This window comes from Salmo salar, chromosome ssa16 (genome assembly GCF_905237065.1).
Source record: "Salmo salar chromosome ssa16, Ssal_v3.1, whole genome shotgun sequence".
Taxonomy (NCBI): Eukaryota; Metazoa; Chordata; class Actinopteri; order Salmoniformes; family Salmonidae; genus Salmo; species Salmo salar.
In genome coordinates this window covers 70,865,997-70,879,633 of record NC_059457.1, presented here as the reverse complement: position 1 = coordinate 70,879,633, position 13,637 = coordinate 70,865,997, and the positions used below count along the sequence as shown (strand labels likewise).

Sequence of the window (13,637 nt, the reverse complement as noted above, 5' to 3'; positions counted from 1 at the left end):
ACAAAATTCTGATTTATGAATTAAGCAAACAATATGCTGTGGCCCAGTGGTTGAGTGCTTTAAGTGAAATAAACAAAAGCACTTTATTCAAATAATTGTTATTGTCATTATATATATATATATATATATATATATATATATATATATATATATGGTATAAAGGGGGGTGCAACTCAATATTAGGAAGGTGTCCTTAATATACTGTATACTGAACCAAAATATAAACGACTGACTTGACTGCATCAAATGAACCAACTCAATTATGCTGAAATAATATAGTCCTCTCCACTCTCTTGTATTAGCGCCAAGTGCTCTATTCTGGTTAGCATCTCTTCAATGCCTAAGTGTTAAGGAAACAAGTGAGTATGCTTACATGCACACTAATTATTTATTTCAATTCACTGTTTTCCTTATATGAACTGTAACTCAGTAAAATCATTGAAACTGTCACGTTTCATTTATGTTTTTGTTCAGTATATACAGTATATGTATTTATATACACAATTGAAGTCGGAAGTTTATATACACTTAGGTTGGAGTCACTAAAAGTCGTTTTTCAACCACTACACAAATTTCTTGTTAACAAACTATAGTTTTGGCATGTTGGTTAGGACATCTACTTTGTGCATGACACAATAATTTTTTACAACAATTGTTTACAGATTATTTCACTTATAATTCACTGTATCACAATTCCAGTGGGTCAGAAGTTTACATACACTAAGTTGACTGTGCCATTAAATAGCTTGGAAAATTCCAGAAAATGATGTCATGGCTTTAGAAGCTTCTGATAAACTAATTGGCATAATTTGAGTCAATTGGAGGTGTACCCGTGGCTGTATTTCAAGGCCTACCTTCAAACTCAGTGCCTCTTTGCTTGACATCATGGGAAAATCAAAAGAAATCAGCCAAGACCTCAGAAAAAAGACCTCCACAAGTCTGGTTCATCCTTGGGAGCAATTTCATCTGTACAAACCATAGTACGCAAGTATAAATACCATGGGACCACACAGCCGTCATACCGCTCAGGAAGGAGACGCGTTCTGTGTCCTAGAGATGAATGTACTTTGGTGCAAAAAGTGCAAATCAATCCCAGAACAACAGCAAAGGACCGTGTGAAGATGCTGGAGGAAACAGGTACAAAAATATCTATATCCACAGTAAAATGAGTCCTATATCGACATGACCTGAAAGGCCGCTCCAAAACTGCCATAGAAAAGCCAGACTATGGTTTGCAACTGCACATGGGGACAAAGATCGTACTTTTTGGAGAAATGTCCTCTGGTCTGATGAAACAAAAATAGAAACTGTTTGGCCATAATGACCATCGTTATGTTTGGAGGAAAAAGGGGGAGGATTGCAAGCCGAAGAACACCATCCCAATCGTGAAGCACAGGGGTGGCAGCATCATGTTGTGTGGGTGCTTTGCTGCAGCTGGGACTTGTGCACTTCACAAAATAGATGGCATCATGAGGCAGGAAAAGTATGTGGATATATTGAAGCAACATCTCAAGACATCAGTCAGGAAGTTAAAGCTTGGTCGCAAATGGGTCTTCCAAATGGACAATGACCCCAAGCATACTTCCAAAGTTGTGGCAAAATGGATTAAGGACAACAAAGTCAAAGTATTGGAGTGGCCATCACAAAGCCCTGACCTCAATTTTGTAGAAACTTTATGGGCAGACCTGAAAAAGCGTGTGCGAGCAAGGAGGCCTACAAACCTGACTCAGTTACACCAGCTCTGTCAGGAGGAATAGGCCAAAATTCACCCAACTTATTGTGGGAAGCTTTTGGAAGGCTACCCGAAACATTTGACCCAAGTTAAACAATTTAAAGGCAATGCTACCAAATACTAATTGAGTGTATGTAAACTTCTGACCCACTGGGAATGTGATGAAAGAAATAAAAGCTGAATAAATCATTCTCTCTACTATTATTCTGACATTTCACATTCTTAAAATAAAGTGGTGATCCTAACTGACCTAAGACAGGGACTTTTTACTAGGATTAAATGTCAGGAATTGTCAAAAACTGAGTTTAAATGTATTTGGCTAAGGTGTATGTAAACGTCCAACTTCAACTGTACGTCTCGTGTCTGAGGTGTTGAATTGCGACTCTACTTTGTCTCTATACTGAAGCTTAGCTTGTTTGATTGCCTTGCGGAGAGAATAGCTACACTGTCTGTATTCGGTCATGTTTCCGGTCGACTTGCCATGATTAAAAGCAGTGGTTCACGCTTTCATTTTTAGGTGAATGCTGCCATCAATCTACGGTTTCTGGTTGGGGAAGGTTTTAATAGTCACCGTGGAAACAACATCACCGATGCACTGCTAATAAACCCGCTCTCCGAATCAGCATATACATCAATGTTGTTGTCTGAAGCTATCCGGAACATATCCCAGTCCACGTGACCGAAGCAATCTTGAAGCGTGGAATTCGATTGGTCGGACCAGCGATGAACAGACCCGAGCACAGGCGTTTCCTGTTTTAGTTTCTGTCTATAGGCTGGGAGCAGCAAAATGGAGTCTTGGTCAGATTTTCCGAAAGGAGGGCGAGGGAGGGCTTTGTATGCGTTGCGGAAGTTAGAGTAGCAATGATCCAGAATGCTTCCAGCCCGGGTTACGCATTCGATATGCTGATAAAATTTAGGGAGTCTTGTTTTCAGATTAGCTTTGATAAAATCCGCAGCTACAATAAATACAGCCTCAGGATATGTGGTTTCCAGTTTATATAAAGTCCAATGAAGTTCTTTCAGGGCCGTCGAGGTGTCTGCTTGGGGGGGATATACACAGCTGTGATTATAATCAAAGAGAATTCTCTTGATAGATAATGCGGTCTGCATTTGTTTGTTAGGAATTCTAGGTCAGGTGAACAAAAGGACTTGAGTTCCTGTATGTTGTTATGATCACACCACGACTCGTTAATCATAAGGCATACACCCCCGCCCTTCTTCTTACCAGAGAGATGTTTGTTTCTGTCGCTGCGATGAGTGAAGAAACCAGGTGGCTGTACCAACTCTGGTAATGTATCCCGAGGGAGACATGTTTCCGTGAAACAGAGAATGTTACAGTCTCTGATTTCTCTCTGGAAGGCAACCCATTCGTCTACCTTGTTGTCAAGAGACTGGACATTGGCGAGTAGTATACTCGGGAGCGGTGAGCGATGTGCCCATCTACGGAGCCTGACCAGAAGACTGCTCCATCTGCCCCTTCTGCGGCGCCGTTGTTTTGGGTCGCCTACTGGGATCCGATCCATTATCCTGGGTGGTGGTCCAAACAGAGGATCCGCTTTGGGAAAGTCGTATTCCTGATCGTAATGTTGGTAAGTTGATGTTGCTTTTATATCCAATAGTTCTTCCCGGCTGTATGTAATAAGACTTAAGATTTCCTGGGTAACAGTGTAAGAAATAATACATAAAAAAACTGTATATACACACACACTGACTGTACAAAACATGTACAAAACATTAAGGACACCTTTCTAATATTGAGTTGCACCCCCCATTTTGCCCTCAGAAAAGCCTCAATTCGTCGGGGTATGGACTCTACAAGTTCAACGACACTTAAATATTTTGTCTTGCCCATTCACCTTCAGAATGACACACATACACAATCTATGTCTCAGTTGTCTCAAGGCTTAAACCTGTCTCCTCCCCTTCATCTACACTGATTGAAATGGATTTAACAAGTGACATTAATAAGGGATCATAGCTTTCACCTGGATTCACCTGGTCAGTCTATGTCATGGAAAGAACAGGTATCCTTAATGCTTTGTACAGTCAGTGTGTGTGTATATATAGTTGAAGTCAGATGTTTACATACACCTTAGCCAAATACATTTAAACTCAGTTTTTCACAATTCCTGACATTTAATCCTAGTAAAAAGTCCCTGTCTTAGGTCAGTTAGGATCACCACTTTATTTTAAGAAGCCTCCCCCTTTTTCCTCCAAACATAACAATGGTCATTATGGCCAAACAGTTCTATTTTTGTATCATAATACCAGAGGACATTTCTCCAAAAAGTACAATCTTTGTCCCCATGTGCAGTTGCAAACCGTAGTCTGGTGGTTTTATGGCGGTTTTGGAGCAGTGCCTTCTTCCTTGCTGAGCGGCCTTTCAGGTTATGTCGATATAAGACTCGTTTTACTGTGGATAAAGATACTTTTGTACCTGTTTCCTCCAGCATCTTCACAAGGTCCTTTGCTGTTGTTCTGAGATTGATTTGCACTTTTTGCACCAAAGTACATTCATCTCTAGGACACAGAACGCGTCTCCTTCCTGAGCGGTATGACGGCTGTGTGGTCCCATGGTGTTTATACTTGCGTACTATTGTTTGTACAGATGAACGTGGTACCTTCAGGCATTTGGAAATTGCTCCCAAGGATGAACCAGACTTGTGTAGGTCTACAATTTTTTTTCTGAGGTCTTGGCTGATTTCTTTTGATTTTCCTATGATGTCAAGCAAAGAGGGGCAGAGTTTGAAGGTAGGCCTTGAAATATATCCACGGGTACACCTCCAATTGACTCAAATTATGTCAATTAGCCTATCAGAAGCTTCTAAAGCCATGACAGCATTTTCTGGAATTTTCCAAGCTGTTTAAAGGCACAGTCAACTTAGCCTATGTAAACTTCTGACCCACTGGAATTGTGATACAGTGAATTATAAGTGAAATAATCTGTCCGTAAACAATTGTTGGAAAAATTACTTGTGTCATGCACAAAGTAGATGTCCTAACTGACTTGCCAAAACTATAGTTTGTTAACAAGAAATTTGTGGAGTGGTTGAAAATGAGTTTTAATGACTCTAACCTAAGTGTATGTAAACTTCCAACTTCAACTGTATATACAGTACCGGTCAAAAGTTTTAGAACACATACTCATTCAAGGTTATTTTTATTTTACTATTTTCAACAATGTAGAGTAATAGTGAAGACATCAAGACTATGAAATAGCACATGGAATCATGTAGTAATCACAAAAGTGTTTAAAAAATCTAAATACGTTTTATATTTGAGATTCTTCAAATGGCCACCCTTTGCCTTGATGACAGCTTTGCACCCTCTTGGCATTCTCTCAGCCAGCTTCATGAGGTAGTGCCTTCTTAATGTGTTTGAGCCAATCAGTTGTGTTGTGACAAGGAAGGAAGGTATACAGAAGATAGCCCTATTTGGTTAAAGACCAATTCCATATTATGGCAAGAACAACTCAAATGTGCAAAGAGAAACGACAGTCCATCTTTATTTTAAGACATGAAGGTCAGTCAATCCGGAAAATTTCAAGAACTTTGAAAGTTTCTTCAAGTGCAGTCGCAAAAACCATCAAGCGCAATGATGAATCTGGCTCTCTTGAGGATCGCCACAGGAATGGAAGACCCAGAGTTACCTCTGCTGCAGAGTATAAGTTCATTAGAGTTACCAGCCTCAGAAATTGAATCCCAAATAAATGCTTCACAGAGTTCAAGTAATAGACACATCTCAACATCAACTGTTCAGAGGAGACTGTGTGAATCAAACCTTCATGGTCGAATTGCTGCAAAGAAACCACTACTAAAGGTCACCAATAAAAAGAAGAGACTTGCTTGGGCCAAGAAACATGAGCAACGGACATTAGACCGGTGGAAATTTGTCCTTTGGTCTGGAGTCGAAATTTGAGATTTTTTTTCCAACCGCCATGTCTTTGTGAGACGCTGTGTTGGTGAACGGATGATCTCTGCATGTGTATTTCCGACCGTAACGCATGAAGGAGGAGGTGTTATGGTGTGGGGGTGTTTTTGCTGGTGACACTGTGATTTATTTAGAATTCAAGGCAAACTTAATCAGCATGGACACCTGCAGCGATACGCCATCCCATCTGGTTTGGGCTTAGTGGGACTATAATTTGTTTTTCAACAGGACAATGACCCAACACACCTCCAGGCTAACAAGAAGTAGAGTGATGGAGTGCTGCATCAGATGACCTGGCCTCCACAATCCCCCAACCTCAACCAAATTGAGATGGTTTGGGATAAGAGTGAAGAAAAAGCAGCCAACAATTGCTCAGCATATGTGGGAACTCCTTCAAGACAGTTGGAAAAGCATTCCAGGTGAAGCTGGTTGGAGAATGCCAAGAGTGGTGATGCAAGTAGCCTAGTGGTTAGAGCATTGGGCCAGTAAACAAAAGTTTGTAAGATAGAAATCCCAGAGCTGACAAGGTAAAAATCTGTTGTTCTGCCCCTGAACAAGGCTGTTAACCCACTGTTCCTAGGCTGTCATTGTAAATAAGAAAGTGTGCAAAGCTGTCATCAAGGCAAAGGGTTGCTATTTGAAGAATCTCAAATATAAAATACATAATTTGATTTGCTTAACACTTTTTTGGTTACTACATGATTCCATATGTGTTAATTCACAGTTTTGATGTCTTCACTATTATTCTACAATGTAGAAAATAGTAAAAATAAAGAAAACCCCTTGAATGAGTAGGTGTTCTAAAACTTTGGACCGGTAGTGTGTATGTATGTATGTATGTATGTATGTATATGTATGTATGTATATGTATATATATATGTATATATATGTGTGTGTGTATGTATATATATATGTATGTATATGTGTATGTATATATATATGTATATGTATGTATATATGTGTCTATGTATATATATATATGTGTGTGTGTATGTGTGTATGTATATATATATATATATATATGTGTGTGTATGTATATATATGTATGTATGTACGTATATATGTGTGTGTGTGTGTGTGTGTGTGTGTATTTATATATGTCTATGTATATATTTATGTATGTATATGTGTGTGTGTATGTATATATATATGTGTGTGTGTATGTATATATATATGTATGTATATATGTGTATGTATATATATATATATATATATATATATGTGTGTATGTATATATATGTATGTATATGTGTGTGTGTATATATATATATCGTGCAGAGGTAATAACTCTAACAATATCTCATCATGACCATACCTGGAACACTATGGACCAAGGAGGACCACAATAAACACTTCATAGCCACTACTGTGGGTGAATGATAGATTGTTGTCAATAAATAAATTATTCACAAAAACAAAGGATGCAAGGAGTAAACATTACATTATACAAGGATATTAATTATTCAAACCAACGCATCCCCTGAGACTGGAAGTCAATGAGACATATACTGTCTGTTTGACAGTGTACCAACAGCTCAGGGGAAGAGGACAGAGTCGTCCAAGAGAGAGTTTGACCCCGTGAGCTACTGGCCTTGAATACTAAAAGCTGCAGGTTGCAGAGAGATGGAGAGGCTTACTGGAACTCTCACCCAGCAAACTACTACACCTCCCTCCCAGACCTCTGTGACTCACATCCTCCATTACTCTCTCCATCTTTCCATCTCTCACTCAAATGGATTTATTTGCATGATATTGCATCAGTTCCATCGTCAACACTGACTGTCATTTTCCCCTGTTTTCTCTATCTTCTCTCTCCCGCTCTCGCTCTCTATCTTTGTAAATCCATTTCCTCTTTATCCTTAGACCATTTTCACTCTACCCTTTCTCTCTTCTTCATTTATCTCCTCCTCCCTTTCCACCTTGTCCCGTCTCTCCCCATGACATCAGTGTCATATGTTGCTGGTCTGGTCTGTGTGTCCGCCTGCCGCGCCCTACCAGCGGCCAGTGACCAGCCTTCTCTCTCTCTCTCTCTCTCTCTCTCTCTCTCTCTCTCTCTCTCTCTCTCTCTCTCTCTCTCTCTCTCTCTCTCAATGTGCCTGTTTTCTCACACACAGACAGGGTGTAGGAGGGGATGGGGAGAAGGGGGTTGTTGTGGGCGATTATCCGCCACGTTTGCCACAATTTCCCACCAGGCACTGCTTGCTATTCCCCCGGCCTTCCGGCCAATCACTGTCACTCTTTATCACGCTGCTTCACAGACAGTGGGCAGGGCATGGGCTGTCTGGTTTTATTACACAGAATATGAAGTCTGTCTGAGTAGTGTGACTCAGATACTGTCTGAGGTATAGAACTTGACCCTCATTACCCCGGCGCCCCTGCAGACAAACAGGCACTTAGCTTACTCTCATCGTTGATGTACTCAGTCCAGTTTACGGAGCTAGTGATGTTGAAATCGGTTCCATTTAAGTCTGCAGTTCCCAGAGTTCTGTTCAGGCGGTCGTCGGGGGTCGTGTCATTGACGAGGTTGCGGATACACTTCTGTCTCAGGTTGCCCATGAAGAGCTGCAGGCCAATCAGGGCGAAGACGCTGAGACAGAAAACGGTGAGGATCATGACGTCGGAGAGCTTCTTGACCGACTGGATCAGAGCGCCCACGATGGTCTTTAGTCCTGTTAGGGAGGGACGACGCACAGTCCTGGTTACCAGCTCCAACTGATTAATAGAACAGATACATAATATGGTAAAGAAATATAGTATAGAAATGCTAAGGTATATAGAAATGCTTCAGCCCCCAATGATAGCTAGCAATCAGCATAGGAGATCCATATGTCAAGTTTCTGTATGGCATTCATACAGGAGCCGGTTGAGGAAGAGACTGATCATTTTTCCTCGTGGATCTCTCCAGAGATGGTGTTGTTGTTGGTGTTAAGATCACCCAGTTCATAACACACTTAGATAAACCCCTGGCAAACTGTCTACACAGAAAGTCTAATGTTGGTTGATAATCAAATTATCTTTTTGAATAGACTCAGATCACTACAGATATCGTATCATATTCATATAATTACTTAGTGATCTGTACAGAAATGTAATAATGACATGATAGACAAATTGCGATCATTCAGTTTGACAGGGACCAAGTGTGTTGGGGTTTTAGTGATGCTATGCAGATGCTAAACTACGTTTTGCTACAGACTGTTTTACTTGCACAGACTGGAATATGTTCCAGGATTCTTCCGATGGCATTGACGAGTACACCACATCAGTCATTGGCTTCATCAATAAGTGCATTGATGATGTCGTCCCCACAATGACTGTACGTACATACCCCAACCAGAAGCCATGGATAACAGGCAACATCCGCACTGAGCTAAAGGGTAGTGCTGCCGCTTTCAAGGAGCGGGACTCTATCCTGGACTCTATCCTTATAAGAAATCCAGCTATGCCCTCCGACGAACCATCAAACAGGCAAAGCATCAATATAGGACTAAGATCGAATCGTATTACACTGGCTCCGAGGTGCACGTCGGATGTGGCAGGACTTGCAAACTATTACAGACTACAAAGGGAAGCACAGCCGTGAACTGCCCAGTGACATAAGCCTACCAGATGAGCTAAATTACTTCTATACTTACTTGAGGCAAGTAACACTGAAACATGCATGAGAGCATCAGCTCTTCCGGACAACTGTGTGATCATGCCCTCCGCCGCCGATGTGAGTAAGACCTTTAAACAGGTCAACATTCACAAGGCCCGCAGGGCCAGACTGATTACCAGGATGTGTACTCCGAGCATGCGCTGACAAACTGGCAAGTGTCTTCACTGACATTTTAAACCTCTCCCTGTCCGAGTCTGTAATACCAACATGTTTCAAGCAGACCACCATAGTCCCTGTGCCCAAGAACACTAAGGTAACCTGCCTAAATGACTACCAACCCATAGCACTCCCGTTTGTAGCCATGAAGTGCTTTGAAAGGCTGGTCATGGCTCACATTAACGCCATTATCCCAGAAACCCTAGACCCCCTCCAATTTGCGTACCACCCCAACAGATCCACAGATGATGCAGTCTCTATTGAACTCCACACTGCCCTTTCCCACCTGGACAAAAGGAACACCTATGTGAGAATGCTATTCATTGACTACAGCTCAGCGTTCAGCACCATAGTGCCCTCAAAGCTCAGCACTAAGCTAAGGACCCTGGGACTAAACACCTCCCTCTGCAACTGGATCCTGGACTTCCTGACGGGCTGCCCCCAGGTGGTAAGGGTAGGTAACAACACATCCGCCACGCTGATCCTCAACACGGGGGCCCCTCAGGGGTGCGTGCTCAGTCCCCTCCAGTACTACCTGTTCACTCATGACTGCACTGACAGGCACGACTACAATACCATCATTAAGTTTGCAGATGACACAACAGTGGTAGGCCTGATAACCGACAATGACGAGACAGCCTATAGGGAGGAGGTCAGAGACCTGGCTGTGTGGTGCCAGTACAACAACCTCTCCCTCAACGTGATCAAGACAAAGGAGATGATTGTGGACTACAGGAAAAGGAGGACCGAGCACGTCCCCATTCTCATCGACGGGCTGTATTGGAGCAGGTTGAGAGATTCTAGTTCCTTGGTGTCCACATCACCAACAAACTAACATGGTCCAAGCACACCAAGACAGCCATGAAGAGGACACGACAAAACCTATTCCCACTCAGGAGACTGAAAAGATTTGGCATGGGTCCTCAGATCCTCAAAAGGTTCTACAGCTGCACCATTGAGAGCATCCTGATGGGTTGCATCACTGCCTGGTATGGAAACTGCTCAGCCTCCGACCGCAAGGCACTACAGAGGGTAGTGCGTACGGCCCAGTACATCACTGGGGCTAAGCTTCCTGACATCCAGGACCTCTATACCAGGTGGTATCAGAGGAAGGCCCCCAAAATTGTCAAAGACTCCAGCCACCCTAGTCATAGACTGTTCTCTCTGCTACCGCACGGCAATCGGTACCAGAGCGCCAAGTCTCGGTCCAAGAGGCTTCTTAACAGCTTCTACCCCCAAGCCATAAGACTCCTGAACATCTAATCAAATGGCTACCCAGACTATTTGCATTGTCCCCCCCCCCTTTTACGCTGCTGCTACTCTCTGTTATCATCTATGCATAGTGACTTTAATAACTCTACCTACATGTACATATTACCTCAATTACCTCGACTAACCGCTGCCCCCGCACATTGACTCTGTACCAGTACCCCCTGTGTATAGCCTCGCTATTGTTATTTTACTGCTGCTTATAATTATTTCTTACTTTTATTTCTTATTTTTTTTGTCTTTTTCTTTAAACTGCATTGTTGGTTAAGGGCTTGAAAGTAAGCATTTCACTGTAAGGTGTTGTATTCGGCGCATGTGACAAATAAAATTAGATTTGATGTGATTTGAAAGTGGGCTGATGTAGGTTGAGGTTAGAGACCCCCACTAATCATGGGGCCAATGATGTGATTGGTTCGTTCATGAAACCGAGAGATGACAACTTTGTGAGAGTGTGTGTCATGGCATTGCCTAGCATCACTCTAGTACAACCCTATTCAACAACCACCATACACAGTGAACAAGACATACATGCAACCTAGAACAAGGACAGAGGGGTAACCCTAGACACAAATGCTCACCACACAAATTAGCTTTTGCAATGTCTCATGCATAAAAAGACAAACAAATCATAAATATTCTACCTAGTTTCACCAAAGGGCAAGATAACAAAAGAAAGAGAATTACAGGAAGAAAGTGAAAGTAACGTAATGTGTCTAAAAGCGTGGAATCTTTTCCATCTCGATGGAGTGGGCCTGGATTCCTGCTTTTACTGGCCTGTGGAAAGGCAGCGTGACAGAGGTAACAACGCTAGGCTAAGCTAACATGAGATGAGCAGTACCTCTATCTCAGATGGAGTGAATTAGCCATTAGCTGTTAGCTTATAGCCTTGTTGCTAGCATTTAAGCATTTAACATTTAACCTCTGACCTCTGACCTGGGCTCTCTCACCTGGGATGACTGATATAGTTTTGAGGGCTCGGAGAACCCTGAAGGTTCTGAGGGCCGAGACATTACCCAGGTCCACAAACTCTGTCACATATCTGTAAGGGAAGGCAGCAGGGGGGAGGTTTGGGGGAGGGAGGAGGAGCGAGGGAAGGAAGGGGGAAGTCACACACACGCACAGGACACACACCATGACAACACAAGGGGGTTGGGGTTGGGGGCAAACGTCACAAACAAAAGACATCTTGGCTGACGGGTGAGTGAGCAGGCATAGGTTCTTACCTGGGATTACCGAGATAGTTTTCAAAGCTCGCAATACTCTGAAAGTGCGCAGAGCTGAAACATTGCCTAGGTTTACAAACTCTGTTACATACCTGCAGGATTAAATGCACAGTTAAAAATCAGCGTTGTACCCTGACATACTTGCAAATGCACACACAAACGTACAGACGCAGGTACACACATACGCGCATATGAATACACGTCAAGCACACACTTTCACAGTGGAATTAATTAGATCAAATGCACTACACCATAAACATAGGAGTACATTAGATATCATACATACCGTATATACGTTTTTGAGAAAGATTATTTGAAAAATAAAATTGTATTTTGTAAATGTAGTTAATGGTTTCTTTTCATTTTGAAGCGAGATTAAAATGGAATGGATTAATGGCTATTTGTTAATGTAAAAATAGAAATGTAATGAATTAAGGCTGCACCATTAGATTTGGGGTGGGGTCGCGAGAACAAAATAAACGGGCCCCCCCCCCAGAAAATCTGGCCAAAAAAATGGGGTCCCCACTGAAAAAGTTTGAATGCCACTGGTCTAGAGGGTTGAGTGAAGAGCACTGCTCTGACCTCTGTGTCCTGACAGACCTCTGTGTCCTGACAGACCTCTGTGTCCTGACAGACCTCTGTGTCCTGACAGACCTCTGTGTTCTGACAGACCTCTGTGTCCTGACAGACCTCTGTGTCCTGACAGACCTCTGTGGCCTGACAGACCTCTGTGTCCTGACAGACCTCTGTGGCCTGACAGACCTCTGTGGCCTGACAGACCTCTGTGGCCTGACAGACCTCTGTGTCCACACTTTTCAAACCAGTCCTTCCAGTTACATGGCAGAATCAGAATATACACAGAGTGTAGAAACATTAAGGACACCTGCTCTTTCCATGACATAGACTGAACAGGTGAATCCAGGTGAAAGCTATGATCCCTTATTGATGTCACTTATTAAATCCACTTCAATCAGCGTAGATGAAGGGGAGGAGACTGGTTAATGAAAGATTTTTAAGCCTTGAGACAATTGAGACATGAATTTTTGTATTTGTGCCGTTCAGGGGGTGAATGGGCAAGACAAAAGATTTTGAACGGGGTGTGGTAGTAGGTGCCAGGCACACCGGTTTGTGTCAAGAACTACAATGTTGCTGGGTTTTTCACGCCCAACATGGCCCAGCATTTTGAGCATGGGGTGGGGGTGGGGGGGGAGCAACTGAAGGTGTTCATAATGTTTGGTATAGTCAGTGTATATTGATATTTGGATTAGTGACATGAGTAGCAGTTTTGTAGTGGAGTGTTATATTAATTATACTTTTTAAAATAAAATCTACGCTGGTTAGGAGGAATACATACATTGGTCCTATACTCAAACATGCTTGTTGTTGATACGGTCAGCAATGCTAGATAATATCCTATTCTATTAATCCTAGCTGGAAATATAAGTCATCGATACAGTTGAAGACGGAAGTTTACATGCACCTTGGCCAAATACATTTAAACTCCGTTTTTCACAATTCCTGACATTTAATCCTAGTAAAAATTCCCTATGTTAGGTCAGTTAGGATCATCCCTTATTTTAAGAATGTGAAGTGTAAGAATAATAGTAGAGAGAATGATTTATTTCAGGTTTTATTTCTTTCATCACATTCCCAGAGGGTCAAAAGTTTA

General features: G+C 42.2%; 1 protein-coding gene across 2 annotated transcripts in view; it reads right to left on the bottom strand.

Moving 5' to 3' along the window:
• Positions 1-13,637, bottom strand: part of LOC106574562 (sodium channel protein type 2 subunit alpha) — a 43,774-nt gene that overhangs the window by 20,429 nt on the left and 9,708 nt on the right. Inside the window, exons 6-7 of one of the 2 annotated variants that reach the window (XM_014150540.2) lie at positions 11,969-12,060; positions 8,065-8,331 (exon numbers count right to left, since the gene is read on the bottom strand). In XM_014150540.2, the coding sequence (XP_014006015.2) occupies positions 8,065-8,331; positions 11,969-12,060 (359 nt within the window). Of the gene's footprint in view, positions 1-8,064; positions 8,332-11,692; positions 11,785-11,968; positions 12,061-13,637 lie in introns of both variants that reach the window. The other variant, XM_014150539.2, reaches the window with a different exon arrangement.